This window comes from Rhinolophus hipposideros (assembly GCF_964194185.1).
Source record: "Rhinolophus hipposideros genome assembly, chromosome: 20".
NCBI lineage: Eukaryota > Metazoa > Chordata > Mammalia > Chiroptera > Rhinolophidae > Rhinolophus > Rhinolophus hipposideros.
The window spans coordinates 48,246,956-48,266,226 of NC_138066.1; the positions used below are offsets into that span (position 1 = coordinate 48,246,956).

At 49.0% G+C, this 19,271-nt stretch overlaps 2 protein-coding genes across 5 annotated transcripts in view; one reads left to right on the plus strand and one right to left on the minus strand.

The window, feature by feature from the left end:
* The window catches only part of RAB37 (RAB37, member RAS oncogene family), a gene marked incomplete at its 5' end in the record, with an annotated part of 47,886 nt that overhangs the window by 13,753 nt on the left and 14,862 nt on the right, over positions 1-19,271 (plus strand). The window lies entirely within an intron of this gene.
* On the minus strand, positions 1,209-15,177 carry CD300LF (CD300 molecule like family member f). Of its 3 annotated transcripts, none has more exons than XM_081029418.1 (7): positions 14,995-15,177; positions 8,477-8,800; positions 7,013-7,076; positions 4,696-4,808; positions 2,984-3,006; positions 2,553-2,693; positions 1,209-2,121 (listed from the first exon to the last, which is right to left on the minus strand). In XM_081029418.1, the coding sequence occupies exons 1-7, from the start codon at positions 15,035-15,037 to the stop codon at positions 1,966-1,968; spliced, it is 864 nt and encodes a 287-aa protein (XP_080885544.1). In that variant the 5' UTR covers positions 15,038-15,177; the 3' UTR covers positions 1,209-1,965. The 3 variants fall into 3 exon arrangements, with proteins under 3 accessions (XP_080885544.1, XP_080885543.1, XP_080885542.1); XM_081029417.1 differs by having other exon boundaries at positions 7,013-7,130; XM_081029416.1 differs by having other exon boundaries at positions 7,013-7,142.

The window sequence follows — 19,271 nt, forward strand, 5'->3', positions numbered from 1 at the left end:
AAAAGAGACTTCAGTGAAGTAATAGAACTTTGTCCTCCAGTCGGGAGGAATCACCTCTCCCCTGTTTCAGGAGGAGAGAAAGAAGTTGCTCCACTTCACACTTCGTGAAGGCAATGCTGAAATTCCTTAGGTGGCCCAGGTGGCCCAGAATGTCTTTCCTGGAATGATGAACACAGGTGTTCCTGCTCCCGAGAGTTTGCTCTGAGTTCCAAGTCTAAACAACATGCGTTATTTACTCATTCAGTCAATAAACATTCCAGAACCCACCGCTTATCAGACATGAAACTAGGCATGGGGGGTATAGAGGTGAATAAGGCAAAGTCCTCACCTTCAGGCAGCCTACAGCCTAATAGAGGGGGGAACACAGCAAACCCACATACCAATAAATAAGTTCAAAAAGTAGTAAATGCTATGAAGGAAGTAAAACAGGGCAACGTGACAGAGAAATGGGAGGCGTAGCAGGGGCCACTGCCGTTGGGTGGTCAGGGAAGGCCGCTCTGAGAGGGGACATTTGAACTGAGTGGTGATGATAAAAAGAAGCTAATATTCATATATCTGCAAGCAGAGCGTTCCACAAAGGAGGAACAGCAAGTGCCAAGACCCTGAAAAGGGAGCAAGCCTTATCTTGTTAGAAGGACAGCTGAAAGGCCGGTGTGGATAAGCAGAGCAACTGAGCGGGAGAGTGGCCGGCATCAAAGGGGTGGGCAGGGACTTGTGGGTCCTGGGGCCTTGTGGGCTGGGGGAAAAGCCACCAGAAGGTAATAAACAGGGAGTGAGCAGGTCTGTGCTTTAAAAAGATCATTCTGGCTGCTGGGAGGAGAATGGGCTCAGGGACAGAGAACGAAAGAGGGACTCCAGGCAGGGAACTGGACGATTCCATGGAGACAATGAGACATGAGAGGATTTAGGTCACATTCCGGAGGGGAGGGCTTCCGGGACTCTGGAATAAAGACGATGAATCCAGAGTTTGTAAATATTCGCTAACTATCCCCGTGTGAGTAGCTGTGTGAGTGTGTGTACACACTTGCTAGCGATAAAACTTGGTAACTCACTGAACCCCTCTTTGCCTCGATTCCTTTGTAAAATGGGGCAGTAATCAAGGCACCCTCGCGGGGCTGTCCTGAGGATTAAATTAGTTGCTGTAGGGAAGAGCATCGGCCACATAGTATCTTTTGCCTCTGGCTACTCTAACAAATTACCACAAATTTAGTGGCTTGATGAAAACAACACAAATTTATTCTCTTACAATTCTGGAGGCCAGAAGTACGAAATCAGTTTCACTGGGCCAAAGTCAAGGTGTCAGCAGGGCTGGTTCCTTCTGGAGGCCCCAGGGGAAGATCCGGTCCTTGCCTTTTCCAGCTTCTAGAGGCTGCGGCGGTCCTCGGCTCCTGGCCGCATCGCTCCACAGGCAGCTTCCACGTCACATTGCCTTCACTTCTTGTGACTGTCTTGCCTCCCTTTCATAAGGACCTTTGTGGTTATATTTAGGGCCTACCTGGAAAATCTAGTATAATCTCCTCCTGTCAAAAGCCTCAACTTCTTTACATCTGCACAACCCCGTTTGCCATGTAAGGTAACTAACACTCACAGGTTCTGGGGATTAGCACACAGGTATCTTTGGGCCCCATTACTCAGCCCACCACATGTGGTAAGCAGTAAATAACAATGCATTCCTAGTATCATTATCATTCGTTATTCCTCCCTCTGCAGCCCCAGAGCATGGCCCTGGCCCCCTCCCAAGTTGTGTGGGAGAGGAAGGGATGTGGAGAGACCTCTGTGTATCTCCCAGAGGCTCCCTGAGACCAGGCCTGGATCCCAGGTCAGAGCTGAGGGTGAGGCTGGCTGGAACAGGCAAAGGCCTCAGGCACCAGCTGGCCCCCATGAGGGGACTGGGAACAGAAAGCAGACGAGGCCGGGACATGCTGACAGGCCCTGTGTGAGGTGGAGGGGAGGTCTTAGCACGAGCTAAAGCATCCTGATGGAGCTGTATTCCGTGAGTTCCTCGTGGCTCCTGTTGGGCAGGTCACTGATGAGGCCGTCCATGTTGCTATAGGTTGGCTCCTGGTCCGAGGTGTCCAAAGACACAGTTGCATAGCAAATGTCCTCATTTGGAAAGGGAGACTGCAATAAAGACGCTTGGGTCAGGGAGGCTGGAGGAGGCTAAGCCCATGGTCAGAGGAAGCCTCCATGAGGCTGAGGGACAGACCCCCTCAGGGCTCCTGAAGTCCACTCTCGGACCCTCCAGCTCCCCTGTGTATCCTGCCAGGCACCCTGAGCATCTCCCACAGCAGAAGACACTCTCCCTCAGCTCCGTGCCGGGCGGCACAGTCTGCATGGAGTCCCAGGGTACTCTGCCTGCCCAACACGAGGACCGTGTATGACCAGGCTCTGGGTCCCCACTGCTGAGACGGGGTACGGAGACACTTTGGGCTCCTAGTATGGAGCCAAAAGCCTGGGGGAGCTCAGCAGACAGGTCTTTTAATAGCTGCCACTTTGCCTAGCGCCCACCCTCCTCTGTGCGGGTCTGGCTCTGGGCCACACCGAGTACACACCATGGTGACATATTCCACTTCCTCCTGGGCAGAAGCGTGGGACCTTGTGAAGGCCTCCTTCCGGGAAGAGCTGGGGAAGCTTCCGGTCTGCGTCAGGGTCAGGTTGGCGTAGCAAAGGTCGTTCTCCAGGGGCTGGACCACCTAGGAGAGGGAGCCCAGGTTTCTCTCACACAGGACACCAGCCTTCTGCTTCCCTGGGCCCCTCACTTCTCAGTCCCCCACGCTGTCCCCTCCCTGCCTTCCTCCCTTCTGGCTGTTTCCAGCACCCCCCGCCATTCTCTCAGGCCTTGCAACTGGGCCATGAGTATGTGGACACTTGGGTATGTGGTTTGTCTGATACCTTTGGACCCTGTGCTCCTGGGAGCTGGAAAATGAGGAAAGAGGGAAAGGAGCTGTCTGGTTCTCTGGTCTGACCTCAGGGAGTTTCTTACCTGCTCTGGGGATGTCCCAGCAGCTAAAAGACAAAAACAATCAGAATTAGAAAGCCTATTCTGGGACTTACAGGGACCAGCAGGTCTGGGGGAGAGAAATACGGAAGGAAAGAGGTAAATTAGTCTCCAAGCTCAGAGACAGGAGACCTGGTTTTAATTCTGACTCCTCAAAAGACACTCTGTGACACAGGGCCCTTCACCTCCCTGAGCTTCCATTTTTCTACCTGAAAAATAAGGAGACCTCAGCCCATCTGTTCCCCATGACACACAACTCTGACATCAACTGATCAGTGGCTCTGCCAGCCATCGGCTCTCCTGGGATTAAGTTTCCTCCTGTGCAATCCCAGGCTTAGCCTGGAACTCCTGCCGGAAGTGCTGCCGATAACTCCACCATGTGCCTACCTGGTTCATCTCTCACACCTACCTCCCCCTGCCACCCAGGCTGTCTAATCCCTCCTTCCCCAGCTCCCACTGCCCTTGACTTATGTCTGTCTCGTCACCTTTGTCCCACTGGATTCTGGTTTGTCTTCAGGTGGGCTGTGGGCTACAGGGTGGCTGAGCCTGCCCCTTCCTTGTATTCTTGGTGCCTGGCACACGAGTGCCCATCAGGAAAAGCTGTTCACAGAGACAGAGGATTGAACCAAGCTGCCCTCCAAATGGAGTGTGTGAACTGGGTCAGCATAGTGGGCTAGCTTTCGGGTTTTTGCTGGCTCCCCTTTCTGCCCCTTGGCCCTCCCTCTACTCTCTGCTTTAGAGACAATAGAGAAACAAGAAGTTTTTCCCCTGATTTTTAGTTTCAAAAGTCTAGATACTGAGAAGCACGGAAAGTACCTAGAACTTAAGTCAGAGATAATACATTTGGGAGAAAACATGATGAACATGGGTCAGGCACGCTGCCCCCCAAACCACAAGATCCCCCAGGTTGTGGAGAGGGCACCATGAGAGATTAGGTCCCAGTGGGTACTGAGAGGGGAAGGAGGTGCAGCTACGTGAGAATGGGGAAGTGGAGCCAGACAGGAAAAGGGTTTGGTTGAGGCCATGCCTCGTGATGGATAAGTGCAGGCTGGTGAGCGATGAGCCTCTTCCCTAAGGAGCAAATTTACAAGAGCAGTAGGTCGGCCTGAGCAAAGGCTGGGGCAGAGGAGGAGCAAAGGTAGGAGTCACAGCCAACCTTTTTAATAAAACCCAGAGAACTGTGTGTGTGTGTGTGTGTGTGTGTGTGTACATCTGTGTACAACCGTGTATGCATGTGCACATATGTATATTAACTGTGTGTGTGTCTCTGTGCATGTGTGTGCATGCATGAGTGTGTGCACATTCGCTCATGTGTGTGTGTGTGTCTTTCTCCCTAGCCCCATGTCAGCTCAGTACCTCCTTGGTAACCACATGAATTCCACTGAAGTGGATAAGTGTGATGCCCTAAATGGGCTGCCTACCTAAGGCCATTGCCACCTCTGCCACCAAGAGCCAAGCCAGGAAACCGAGGGAGGTGGGTCAGAGAGAAGAGGAGAGCCAGGAGGGATGTGCAAGGCAGACAGCTAATGCCAACGCCTCCTGGGTTCAGCTGCCAGTGGCCTTTGGTACAGTGCCCCCTTCCAGACCAGGTGGGTAATCCCTTGGCCAGATGGTTCCTGGATGACATTTCTGGCCATTGGCCCCACACATTTGCACCCAGCCCAGCCCCAGCCCCATCTCAGCCCTGATCCTCTCACCTTTCTTCTGTCGCTTCACCATTCTCCAAGCCAAGATGGAGGCCGCCACCAAGAGAAGCAGCAACACAGCAAAGAAGATGGGCAGGAGGGTGTTGAGATTAATGGAGTCACCGCTGGAAAAAAAACAGAAGACACCCATGCAGCCTGGCTCACCTTTGGGCCTTATCCCAGTTACCTCATAGCAAGGAGGGTCATACACCTTTTGATCTGCGGTTTCCAGACTGAGAACCCCCACTCCTGGGTGCCCTCAAAAATGGTTTAAGAAAAAGTTTCAGTAGGTCTAGAAGCCTAACAGAAATTGTATGACAACAGGCGCCGATAAGGTCTCCCTGCTTCTACATATATCCTCTGTACTGGTTTACTAGTGTCCCTTACCCCATAATTCATGTTCACGGAGAACCTGTGAAGGTCACCTGTGAAAGTGACCGATTTGGAAATAAGATCTTTGCAGATGTAAGGTGAGGTCCTCCTGGATTAGGCTGGGCCTAATCCAATAACTGGTGTCCTTATAAAAGGGAGATGTGGGCACACACGCCGCAGGAAGAAGGCCATGGGAGAACAGAAGCAGAGATTGGAGTGATGCGGCCAGAAACCAAGGAACGCGAAGGACCACCAGCCACTACCAGAGCTAAGAGAGAGGCCTGGGACGGAGCTCTACCTTTGAGCTCCAAGGAGCCAACCCTGTTAACACCTTGATTTCAGATTTCTGGTCTCCTGAGCAGAGAGAGAATAAATTTCTGTTGTTGTAAGTCCCCCAGTTCATTATGGCGGCCCCAGGAGGCTTCCTGTAGTTCAGCACCAACAGAGCAGCCAGGGGAATCCTCTTAACCAAAAGTTCCAGCACATCCCTCCTCTGCTTACAATCCTGCAACAGCCCCATTTCATTCCAAGAAAACGATCAACGCTGACAATGGCCTCCACTCCCCCAAACTCTCTTTCCTCATGTCTTACTATGCTCACCTTCGCTGGTTCTACTGGGAGGGAAATGGCTGGGGTCCTTAGAAGAAGAGATTAGGATACAGACACACACAAAGCGGAAACCATGGGAAGACACAGGGAGAAGACAGCCATCTACAAGCCAAGGACCGAGGCTTCAGAAAAAACCAAGCTTGCTGACATATTGATTCAGACTTCCAGCCTTCAGAATTGTCCGGAAATAAATGTCTGTTGTTTAAGCCACCCAGCCTATGGTACTTGGTTATAGCAGCCTTGACTATCAAGGACTATCTCTTACTCATCAATATTCATGGAAATTTGTAGAATGAATTCATCCATCAATTAACTCTATTTGGTACATTAATTACGTCTTGGTCGTAAGTGCCTGGAGGGCAGACAGCTTGATTATTTGTTGAATAAATGAATGAATTATCCATTCAATGCTGATCATAGATCCTAATTGGTAATTACATATGGCTTTGATTCATAAAATGAGGAAACTCCTTAGCTATTACTTATTAAAAGCAGTTTGGTAGAAAGAACCTCTCCAAACAGAGGGCAAATGGAAGAGGGGACCAAGGGGTCCTTGGGACAGAAAGATTGGGGATGTCCCATATGGCTTCTGTGGGAAGATTCAGCAATAGATCACAGCAGATCTAGAAACACAGGCAAGAAGGCCAAGCAAAGTGAAGGAAGAAACAAAAGGGACCTCTCAGCCTCCAGAGAGCCCCTTTGGCTGCCATGGCTGGGCAGGGCACTAAGAAACATGAGCAGGTCTCAGTTTCTTTCTCTGTAAAATGGGAACGTGTGTGTCTACCCATCCTTCCTCATAAGGTGATTGTCGGCAGGGTCAAAGCGTTAACAGAATAAAGGATGGGAACGTCCTCTGGGAGCTACCACATGCTCTAGAGACATGAGGGACCATCAGTATGACTGCTGTCGCCATAGCAGTGGTTAGGGAAACAGGACTTCCCCAGGCCCTCCCTGTTCTCCCGGAATTTGGACCAAGAGCACCACGCCCCCATGCCCACGCATGCCTTGGCCGTGCCACAGGCCGTGTGTGCCTGCTCATTCATCTCCCATACTCTGAGCTCCGCAGGGGGTGCTCCACGTCTGTGTCTCCAGAGCTCAACGCAGTACCAGCCATGTAGACATTAGCTCAGTAAAAATGGGATGGATGAAGGAAAGAACCAAAAACCTGCAAACTGCACTGAGCTCCAGGAGGAAAGGTCTGGGGGCTCCCAAAACACTGTGCAGCCTGATAGCAAGTGGGAGGGGCTCCTGACATCCTGGCTGGGACCTAGGACTAGAAAGGGTCCCCACATTGGAGGAGTTTGGGGCACATAGGCCACAGGGAACAGCAGCATCGAAGCTGACTTACCTGCCATCAGTGTGGTGGCTGGTCACCGTCGGGACGTCTGTAATGTTTTCTGGGGCGACTTCAGCTGTGAAGATGTTGTTGGTGGAGGTGGCAGTAGAGGTAGTGGGGGTGGTCGACACTGTAGTTGTTGCTTGGCATACAGACCAGATTACATTCTACTCTGCCTGCTTAGCCTGCCCACAGCCCTGCATGTGGCTCTGAGCCTAGGTGTGAGGGGGTGCCCTGGCCTGAGGAGGTTGGAGCAGGGCCGTGGAAGGGGCCTATGGCCTGGACCACTCATACCTCCCTGGCCTCTACGAGACTCAGAGCCTCAGAGGCAGGTAGCGCTGGGCACAGGTCCAGAGAGGGCATCAAGCAGGCCTTAGAAGGGGGAGGGGGCCCAGGATTGCTTCAGGTCAAGGGCAGCTGGAGTTCAGCTGAAATTGAAGCACTCCTGCTGCTTATGACAGGGCTTCGGCCAATGCCTCCCCCGTCTTATTTATCCAGCAAGGATAGGAGCAGAATGGAGGCTTACCAGGTAACATACCCAAGATCTGTGACTTCCAAGGTCAGAACCAGCCCTGAACAAAATGACAATGTTCAGGAAGTGTCTACTTTAGACAAGTTTCTAAGTTTCTACAGTGGGGACAGTTCCTTCTCAGGAATACTGTCAGGACTCCATAAGACAGTGAACGTGCTGTGCTTTGCAGATATAACAGGCCTCCCAGGTTCCAGGTTTTGTGGGGGTTCTGTTGACTGTGTGTCCCCCTCGTGCCACTAGTGCCCTGTGAACTGGCACTGCCTGTCCGCGGGTCGGCAGAAACAGCCCGACAGATAAACATGTTCAAACCAAGATATTCCCAGGAGTGTCTGCATTCTAGAAGGACTTAGGAAGAGAGTGTCATTAAACCCAGATACATGAACGGCTCACGATGGGCTTTCAGGCACCAGGAATGCAGCTCTTTGATTTCTGAGGCCTTTCCACACTTCAGAAATTAGGCCCCCATCCAATTTCTGGGCCTCTTTCTCCCTGAGATTGGATGTGGAGGGGTGAGAATAACAGCTGTGAAGTCCCAGCTGCACACTCCACAAAGAGCAGGACTATCTGGGCACCAGAGGTCCCAGGAAAGCATTGCAGGAATTGAGGTCTCTGGGTCCCAAGGAAGAGGGTCCTTTTGACCCACAGGCTAAAACTGGGACCATCACCTTCATCTCTATGGACAATAGACTCAGGCACTGAGCTGTACAGAGAAAAAATATATATGCCAATGAGGCTTGATCCCATCCTGGAGAAGGTCCTGGGAGCCATGGAAGCATCTCAGAGAAGCCTTGCCCCTCCCACGCGCAACCATCAGTCAGGGTTCCACGAGACCTCAGGACTCAACCACCCTGTGACAGTTCACTCTGAGTGAGTTAAGTCATTACAGAGGGACCCTAGGGACTAGGACCGAGCAGACCATGAAGAGACACATCACATCCTCTTACCTGGACCAATGGTCACTACAACTTGGAACCCAAGGTCAATTCCTTTTCTCTCAATCCCACACCAGTAGGTGTCTGCATCCTCTCGCCTGAGCTCCTTCATGGTCACCGTGATGAAGTGGTCTCTTTGATTGTCCCTGATGGACACACGGTCCTTCTCCCACTCTGATCCAGTAGTTTTAACTAGAATCTTGCAGGAACCCCAAGCAGCTCCTTTACACCACCACTTCACGTAGGTCTCCCATTCGGGGTCATAGTGACACTGCACTGTCAATGAGCCCCGCTCTGGGCCTCTCATGGACTTTGGGCCCTGGATGGAGAAACAGCCTGGAAAACACAAACCCATGTACCTGTCACTTCTCACCTGAGGGCAGGGCCGCCGCTTCCTGCACTGTGACTAGCTCCAATTATTCCGTATGCCTGATGGGTCAAATAGAGTCAAGAAGGGAATACCCCTTCCACCAGACAGACCTTTTGTCCTTCAAAATTCCACTGGGTCAGAGTCACCATGAGAATCACCTACGAGCACAACTACAGATCTCAAAGAAACAAAAATGTTGACACCGAGCAATAATAGCTTCTTGCAATTCACCTTTTTCCCCGTCCCTATGGCCAATATCATCTTGGTATTTCCAGCAATATCCTTATGCAGCCATCTCTGGGACACTGGTCTCATGGGGAGGAAGTACCAGAGGACCCATTTCCACAGGAGAAGGCACACTGCCTTGACCTTCCCCATGATCACAGTGGGTCCAGCTGAAGCATCCTCACCGCCTGGCTGTGCAGAGGCTGTGGCCCTAGTGGTCCGAAGGGTTTCTAGTGGCTCTATAGTAACCCCCCCCCGGGGCACCTTTGAAGTTGACCAAAACCGTAATGCCAACTGTGGACCCATGCCACGCAGATCCCATTTTCTCCACTGAATTGCTTTGATTTCTTTGTCAAAAAGCAAATTTGTGAGTTATTTATGGATTTTCCGTTCTGTTCCACTGATCCATGTGTCTGTCTATCCTTATGCCGATCCATACTGTTTTCAATACTATAGCTTTGCAGGAAGGCAGGTATTATAGAGTGAAGCAGCATTTTATTATCATGTATGTTCTTCTGGTTCTCTTTTTTTTCTCATCTTTTAAACAGGGTATGGAGAAATGTTTGTTTGTGGGGGTTTTTAAAAAGATTTTATTGGGGAAGGGGAACAGGACTTTATTGGGGAACAGTGTGTACTTCCAGGACTTTTTTCCAAGTCAAGTTGTTGTCTTTTCAATCTTAGTTGGGGAGGGTGCCATTCAGCTTCAAGTTGTTGTCCTTTCAGTCTTAGTTGTGGAGGGCGCAGCTCAGCTCCAGGTCCAGTTGCCGTTGCTAGTTGTAGGGAGCGCAGCCCACCATCCTTTGTGGGAGTCGAACCGGCAACCTTACAAGTAAGAGGACTGGCTCCAACCATCTGAGCCATCTGGGAGCTCAGCAGCAGCTCAGGAGCTCAGCTCAAGGTGCTGTGCTCAATCTTAGTTGCAGGGGGCGGAGCCCAACATCCCTTGAAGGACTCGAGGAATTGAACAAGCAACCTTCAGAGTTAGGAACACGGAGCTCCAACCGCCTGAGCCACCGGGCCAGCCCAAAATGTTTCTTTACTGTAAGGAGAACAATACTTCCAGCATAATGAAAAATGACAGCTGTCACTTAAGCCTCAGTGCCAGACCCTGGGAAGTAGTGAGGACCACAGAGATGGGAGAACAGGGGACTTATGCAAAGGCAGGGCCCCCATTCCATGTCAGCCGATTGTCCTCATGCAAGCAGCAGGCTCTGTATTTTCAGATCTTTTCATTTTTTTGGAGTAGCCAGAAATCTGGATCTTACGTGGAACCTCTCAACTTTAAAACAACAGATACAAACTGGGCCCCACAAACCCTGTCTGTTGGCTGGACCTGGCATCCATCTTGAGCTCCAGGTCTATATGCAGAAGTAAGGCTCTTTTCTATAATTTTCTTTGTGCTGTGTCAAGGTTGGTATTAGAGATACGTTAGTTTCACAAAATTAGTCTGGCAGATTCCCATCATTTTTATGCTCTGTTATCAGAACATAAATAGAACAAAGAAATTTTTGTTTCTTTAGAACCCTAAAACGTTATCTACAAAACTATCCAGCAAATTCTTTATTGGGGTAAATTCTTTTTGTTGTGGTGGCTGTTGGCGGAGGCTTCGCTTTATTTAGACTTTTAACCTCTCCTCATGTTTTTAAAAATATTTGTATTAAAATATATCTGACATACAATATTATATTAGTTTCAGGTGTACACCATAGATATTCAACATTTATCCCTAACAAAGAGATCGCCATAGGTCTAGCAACCATCTGACACCATACCACGCTATCACAATTTTATTGACTATATTCCCTATGCTGTACATTACATCAATTGGAGCAAATTCTTTGATTACTTAAAGTTATTTTCCCATCAATATTGATCTATTCAAGTTTTTTTATTGTTCTTGAATCAATTCCATTGTTTTGTGTCCCAGAAAGTCATCTATTTTATGGAGTATGTATTAGCATAAAGTTCTGCAATTATGAAGTATCCTTTTTTAATTAAAATGTTCATATCTATTACGATTGCACATTTCGATTCCACACACTATTTCATTTTTATTGATTACATGTGCCACAAGATTTCCTCCTTTCCTGTTTCGCCTCCTTTTTTCCACACTAGACCAGTTTTGAAATATTTCTGTTCCTTACCGACACCCAGCTGGTAGCACAGTTCTGTCTATGTGCCGTCAAATGGTCTCTAGTTCTCACCACTTTGAACTTGGCTTTGCCAGAGATTCTGATACAATCTGAAGTTTTCATACATCATATATAAATATCCACTCTTAGCCGCCCTGTTAGCCTGTCTCCCCTGAGCATTTGGTTTGGGGCCTGACTCTCGAAGCATCTGGGCAACTCCCTGCTTGGACCCCTCTGCCCAAGTGCCCACTCGTCATCACCCTCGGCAGAGCACCCTCCTGACAGAGGGCAGCCCTGAGCTCCAAGGAGCACCATCTGCATCAGGTGTGTTTATTCACAGCCTACATGATCGATTGGGAACAATCCTAGATCAGGAGGAAGCTGAGCCCCAGAAGGAGATAATAGACCCCATCTCCAGCCCAGCACAAGACATCAGCTAGTCTCCACGCTGGGTCAGCAGAACTGGAGTCTTGTCCATCTCTGCCGCCAGTTAGGGAGCAGCTTACGTTGGACAAGGCAACTCATTTTTCTCTGAAAAAAAAATAGGGTAATTAAAACTCTCTTTCTTTTTCACAGAAAATGAATGCTATAAAGCCCAGTGGGAACTGGTTGATATTTTTTTCTTGTGTACTTTTAAAATAACGAACCCTTTAGAAGCGGGAAGCAGTGCCAGGTAAATTTGTGACTTGTGATTGGACGTTCTGGGGGAGAGGCTGGTGAGAGGTGACAGGTTCACACTGGTGACCAGGTTCCTAATTAACGCGCAGCAGTGCCTGCTGGCTTCAGACAGACCCTCCCACTCTGCCTCAGTCACACCTGAGCCATGAGCACACACACTCACACCAGCACTACTCTCACATCTGCTCACCATCAAGCTCCCCCGTTTCCACACATCAGAAGAAAAGCAGGGCTTTATGTGTGTTCCCTGCCAATTTCTCTCCTAACATTTCACCCAAAGTCAGCCTTCTCCATATCTACACCGAAACTCGGGACTGAGCGTCCAAGCACTGCCCCCAGCTCTTCCATTATCAACCTAGTGGTCCTGGGCATGTTGTTTTCCTCTCCTAAAATCCTTTCCCCAAAGAGATAATAGTATATTCCCAACCTGCCACACCAGGCTGTTCTGAAGCACGTAACAAGCCATATGGCCTTTCTGTTCCTCAAACATGCCAAAGCCAAGCTTATTTCCATAGCAGACACTTGCTGTTCCCTGTGCCTGGAAAGCTGTCCCCTGATCTTAAGTGCCTGCTGCTTCTGCTCTTCGGGTCTCAGTTCAGGAGTCTCCTCAGAGGGCTCCTTTCCGCTCATGCTGGCTAAAGCCTCCTACTCGTCCTAAATCTCACTGTCAGGGCACCAGCTTGGCTTTCCTCACAGCACGTGTCACATTTTGCAAGTATCTTTTTCATTCCTATGGCTGATGGAATGAAGGATCAAATCAGATCACGGAAGAATCACAAACCAAAAAGGGCTATCCGGTTGCCTTGAACGTCCAGTTCCAGGGCCTCAGATCCACACACACTCCAGGGGCGACCCAGAAGCTTCTCTCAGGAGAACTCTAGTGCTCTCATTTATTCTCTCTGTTCCTTGATATTGTTCTTACTGAGCTACCACTCACATAGCATGCAATCCCCCCTTTTAAAGTGTACAATTCAGTGGTTTTTAGGACACTCACAAGCTGTGCAAACATCGCCACCATCTAATTCCAAAAAGAAACCCCTTACTCATTAGCAGCCACTTTCCTTTACTCCCTCCCCACCCCCAGCCCCTGGCAACCACTAATCTACTATGTCTCTATGACTTCACATATTCTGAACATTTCATATACATGGAATCATACAGTGTATGGCCTTTTGTGTCTGGATTTTTTCATTTCGCTTAATGTTTTTGAAGTTCATTCATGTTCTAGCACCAGTGCTTCATTCTTTTTTGACTGAATTGTATGGATAGACTACATTTTATTTATCCATCCACGAGTTGATGCATCTGGGATTGTTTCCACTTTTTGGCTATTACAAATCATGTTGCCATGAACATTGTCATCCAAGTTTTTACATGGACGCATGTTTTCAATTCTCTTGGGCATTTACCTAGGAGTAGAATTGCTTGGTCACATAGTAACCACATGTTTAGCATTTTTAAGAATGTCAAATTGTTTTCCAACGTGACTGCACCACTCTACATTCCCATGAGCAATGTATGTCCTCTCCAAATAATGTTCATTAATGTTAAGTCCTCTCGATTGTTCAGTTCTACGAAAGTAGAAAGAGAAAGACTGGGCCTGGGGGTGGGGTCGTTACAGCAATCATATTATTTCTGTTTCATTAAACACATTCACTCATTCAACTAGTACTATTTGTCTAATCTGTGTGGTTGTAGGTGAAAAATCCCTTTCCTCCTGAAGCTTCCATTCTCTCCCGATGGGGGGAGAAAAATAACGCAAGGGAATTGCTATTTTAATTAGGGTCATCAATGAAGGCCTCAGTGAGAAGCAAAAACATGACAGGGGGGAGGGACCTTTGGAGCCTGTGGCTATCTGGGAAAGCGCATTCTGGACAGAAAAAACAGCAAGTGCAAAGGCCTTGAGGCAGGACTGTGCCTAGCATGTTCAAAGAACATCTAAAAGGCCCGTGTGGCTGAAGTGGGTTGAGCCAGGGGGAGCAGAGGAGAGGAGAGACCAGAGAGATGGTGAGGTGGAAGAATCCAAATGGTGAGCACCTTGTAGCCTCTGTAAGGACTTTTTACTCCAAGTAGGATGGGAAGTCGTCAGAAGGTTTTGACCAAAGGAGAGACAAGATCTGGCCTCCATTTTCCAAGGATCATTATGGGATATGAAAAAAGAGATGGGTGCTCCCTGGGTTTTGCCTGAGCACCTAGAAAGACAGAGGCTCCAAACACAAAGGTGGGGGCGAAAGGAATATGAGGGGGAAGGTGTGGTCAGGTCACATTTGAAATGTCAACATCTGACTGATGTTCAGTGGGCAATTGGATAGATGATTCTGGAGTCGGAGTCCAGGCTGGGCTAGGGATACCAAATTGGAGTCATTTGTATAGAGATGGTGTTCAGGGCCACAAGAGGAGGTGAGAGCAACAAGGGAGTGACTCTAAATAAAGAAGAAGCCCAAAGACGAAGCCCTGAGGTCCTCCAACATGTCAAAGTCAAGAAAATCCCCTTAACTTTTGATCAAAATGGTATCCATCAACTTAAAGTTTAATTCAACCTGCTATCACTACCTGTATCTCAGCCCCACCGCTTCCTTCTTTATCCTACGAAGCTACCTCCTCTTGACTTTTCAGTCCTTCAGCAATTTCTACTATTTCCTTCTACCCCAAATGCCTAGAATCACCATTCCCTCCCTATTCAGCACACTCCCTGCTTGCCTTCCTTCAAAGCCCCCTCCACCTTCACTTCTTCCCCAAAGCCTTCCCTTGCTCCTAACGCATTCACAAAGGTCCAGAAGCAAGCATTCATCCGCATTCCTGAGAACCAGGTCCCCTCTGCTTTGACCACAGAGGCCCATCTGTCCATTTTGAATTATCAGCCCCTGGGTGTTCAGGAATTATGCCGTGTGCTGGGTTCATCACAAACACCACGCTCAATATTTCCACATTGGCAACTGTAGGCACTGAAACACTGGGTGAGTGACTGAGTGGATGAAACCCACAGGCTCATGGCCCGGAGGAACGACCTAGCAATGGGGTCCCCTTCTCAGCAGGACACCTGCTGGGCCCCCTCCTCCATCTGCCAGCCACTTCCTCCTGCCCCATAACATTTTCCCACAGGTACAGACCCAGACCCCACTCACCTGAAAATGAGCAGAGAAGGGGGAAGAGCAGCAGCAGGTACATCGTTCTCCAAACACAGGTCCTCCTGGGTCAAGCCCGTGGGCAAGGACAAACTACAGAGTAAACTCCTTCATCTTGCAATCTCTACTTTTGTTCACTCTTGCTGTTGCACTTCCTCCTTTGGTCACTTCCCACTGATGAATAAACCTAAAAGAGGAAGGAGGGGGAATGGGTGAAATGGCAAAGCAGTTAGCAATGCAAGAAGTCATAGAGGTTGTGAATAAGCTTTTGAGAAATACCTTCCTGTCTGGAGCCACATGGGCTCTCTAAAAAGAGAACTTTGCAGTGTTTCTAGGTCTTCTGGAAATTGCAGGCACAGACCCATGGGCTCAAGCTGGCTCTTATGCAATCCTCTCCATAGGTGGGTAGACAGGGGCAGGAGAAACCCAGCTCCATTGGATACCCAAAGCTGATGGACAAAATATCCTAAACCTGGAATTTCAGGTGTAACCAGATTCTCAGGAGCCCAGAAGGTCAGGATTTCAATCGCATTAAGGGGAATTCGGGGCCACAGTCATGCCAAGGGCTCCTGTCTGAAGAAACCAGCTCCTTGTTCATGGTTATTACCTTCTCATGCCTCAGCCCCCACCTTATAATATCTATCGGTTGAAGTAGGAAGAAAGGAAGCACCAGCTCTCCTTACTCCCTACTTTCCAACAACTCTGAGCCTGTCCCCTAACTCCCTCCCCCATCAGGATCCCAACAAGCCCTGGGGTGGAGCACAGAGATTAGGAAAAGATAGAGCCCTTCTCATATTTCTCTCCTGGAGCCACTTTTGCTCTGTGTCACACACACCCTGTGACATCTTGAGGGGCAAGTGAGCCCCAAGGGGGGATCTAATCCCCTCACACCCTAATCGGGAATGAGTAGGAGTGCAAGAAGGTTATTTGCACAGTAAAACACAACAGCTGATAAGCTGTGGCTTTTCCAGGATGTGGCCAGAGCCGGCCTTTCACTTTACATATCTCCAGGCCATAAAGCAAGATCAACAGATCAACAATAGGGGGTGAGAAGTTGGTCAGCCCGTGGCCCTCACTGCTCCTGCTCCGCAAGGCCACCCTCTGTCCAGGTCGCTGTGCGGTTATGCTGAGACCGCGGGCCTCTGCAAATAGGGACGGTGTTTGGCTTCGGGGGGAAAGTGATAGCCTGAAAAACAAGGGGGCAGATGCTTTGAGGGTCGTCCGGTAACCTTTCCTTTCTTGGGCAGGGGCAGTAAGGAGTGAACAGCCTCAGAGCTGCTCAGAGTTCTGCCTGTGGCCCATGCATCTGACCTGGGCCTCCCTGGGCCCCGCCTACTGAAGGAGGACTGCCTTTTGAATCAAGTACAGAGATGTCCCCAGTGTCTGGGAATGGTAGCAAGACTGCTGCTCTGAACAAGTGCCTCTGGGGACTACAGGAGAGCCAGGCTATCCTGAGGGCCCTGTGTCCTCAAAGACCCATTTGCGCCCTAGACCTGGCTGGGTCATCGACTTCTGCATGAGTCAGTTACCTCCCCGGGGTTCCAGGTCCCCACTGTAAAAGAAGGGATTGGACGGACCATCTGAGATTCCCCCTGCCCTGAATCACCTGTGTGAACGTGTGCATGTGTACACGCACATTGTGTGCACATGTAGTGTGTGTGTGTGTGTGTGTGTGTGTGTGTGTGCGCGCGTGTTGGCAGTTTCATTGGGATCTCCTGGTTACAAAGAACAGTCTTGCTCAAGCTACTGGTCGTGGTCACTGTGGACTTACAATCTGTTTTCAGAACCCAATCTGTTCATAGGTGGAGGCACTCCTGTATTCAAAGGGCCAGTTTCACCGGGTTTCTTCCCACTCTGGAATAGAAGGTCCATGAGAAGTTTGTTGTAAGGCCCACCCGAGAATCACAAAAAACAAAGTCTAAAGCATTGGACCTGAAGAAAACCAAGGAACAAAGCCTCTCCATGGAGGAGCAACAAGAAACAGTGTTTAGACAGAGTTCATCAGACCAGAGCAGAGGTCACCAGAATCCAAGCGCCTCAGGGCTGAATGGGTTTCACTTCAGGCTCTGCCACCAACATGACAGTGGCTTTGCTGTGCTTTCCTTCTCAGCTGCCAGTGAGTGGGGCTTCTCAATTCTCACTTCTTTGTGAAAATGAGGAAGAGAGATTTGCCATGAAGCTAATGGATCTTAAACATCTGCACCTCTCATTTGATCAGGCTCCTTTCGAAGCCCTATCTCCAATTTTGTGTTCATAATTTAGGGTCCTTTTTCCTAAAAGGGGACCTCCGTGTTGTATAAGCCTCAGGCCTGTGGTAGACAGTCCCCCCTGGCTCCTTTGGCCCCATAGCTGTCCTCACTAACGAGTCAGGGTCTATTCCCCTCCATCTACCAAGTCTGGACCAGGCCTGTGACCTACTTTGCCAAAGAAAAGGTAGCAGACGTCATGATGCACCAGTTCCAAACCTCAGCTACAGAGGCCTCTTACATTTCCTCTTGTTCTCATACGCCTCTGTTCCTGCCGTGAGAAGGTACCGGCTGGCCTGTGGGTGGATGGAATGACACGTGGAGCAGAGCCAAGCTGCCCCAGCCAACAGCCAGCTGACCCCCAACACCCATGGAGTCCACCTGAGACCAGAAGGGCCACCCAGATTAAATTACCAAATCACAACCTTGTCCTGTGTCACTGAGTTTGGGACAGTTCTATGCAGCATTATTGTGGCAACAGAAAATTAAAAGAAGACCCCAAAACATAGACCCGCCCTATAGCAGCTGCTTTATCCTCGCCTCTATACGGCTTTAGCTGCCACCTGGCTTCTGTTCATCCAGATCCTCTGCCTTTCTGACTTTCCCTTACAGCTCCTCACAGATGGCCCCTTCTGCCCCTCAAGACTCCACCCACTCATCTCCCTCTGATGTGGTTCAGATCAGAACAGACCTTGGACCAACCATCTGCGGCTTGTTAGTCAAAACAATAAGTTGGTCTAAATTACAAAAGCGATACATGTTCACCTTAGGAAAATAAATTATGAAATACAGGTAAGGTAAAATATGTATATTTAATTGCCTCTAATCTCACCACCCTGAGATAATCACTTTTAACATTAAGGTTTATACTTCCGTCTTTTATCTCTTCCTGCAGAAATGCACAATTATTTCAGAAATTGAGCAGTCACTAATGTGTTGTATGAGCTCTTGTCACTCATTGCTCAACAGCTTTTCATTGCAAACAACACTGTCTACTTTGGGGAAAGACGTCCTACAAACAAATGTCATCAACAAGGATGGTTTTAAAACTTTGGGGAGTCAGCTCACATTTCTTCTAGATGGAAATGCCTCCAGGGACTACAATCCCAAACTCCTTATGGTCACTGTGGATTTGCAAACTATAGACAATCTGTTTTCAGAACCCAATCTGTTCATAGGTGACAGAGCTCCGGTATTGAAAGGGCTTGTTTAACTGGGTCTCTTCCACTCTGGATTAAAGGTCTATGAGGGCTGTGTCTCCAGTGGCTAAAACCACATTTGTCGCATAGTAGATGCTCAATAAAATAATTGATGGGCAATGAATAAACAAATGAACTATTTTTACTGTATTGTCAATCTTCCCCTGGTCCTGTAAGCTCTGCTAAGAAACTCTGTCTAGCACCTAAGAACCGATCGTAAACAAGAATTGTTTTCAGCAACCGTTCCCGAACCGTTTCAGTTCCCCTTGGTCCCAAGTACACTTCATCCATCTTTTCTACCCACTATGTGCTATGCTCCATATTTTACGTAGTTATCACATTGAATCCTCACTACACATCTAGAGGAAAGGTGATATTAATTCCACTTTTCAAGTTAAAATAAAAGAAACATCAAGGCTCTGAGAACAAGCAACTTGTCCAAGGTCCCATGGCACGTTGTTGGCAGAGCCAGGATTCAACGCCAGGTCTGGCGCACATAAGCACACCCTCCGCCTCCTGCTGGAGAGGTTAAGAAAGAAGCCAGCTGCCCTTAGATTCTGCTCAGTGCTGACAGTGAAGAAGGAACCTGACATCAAAGACTTTATAAAACAGGACATCCTTGAGCTCTTCTCTCTCCTGCACACTTCACACCCTGAAGGTCCTCAAGAGAATGATGTGGGCACCCCAGGCTTCACATCCAAGCTCTGTCCACACGCCTGAAAACAGTTGCCCTTTAGCCACTCCTCAGACAGCCGACACGCACAGTGAGCTTGGGGCAAAGTATAATCTATAAAAGGGATGCGGGCCTTTGGCCCTGTGGACCACTCGTTAC

What these genes read in the sequence shown, in the direction of transcription:
- CD300LF (XM_081029416.1), bottom strand. Translation starts at nt 15,037, where the DNA reads ATGTACCTGCTGCTGCTCTTCCCCCTTCTCTGCTCATTTTCAG. An exon ending in CCTTCTCTGCTCATTTTCAG is followed by an intron (nt 8,801 to 14,994) that starts GTGAGTGGGGTC and finishes TGTGTTTTCCAG; the next exon opens with GCTGTTTCTCCATCCAGGGC. An exon ending in AGCCACCACACTGATGGCAG is followed by an intron (nt 4,809 to 7,012) that starts GTAAGTCAGCTT and finishes TTTTTTTTCCAG; the next exon opens with CGGTGACTCCATTAATCTCA.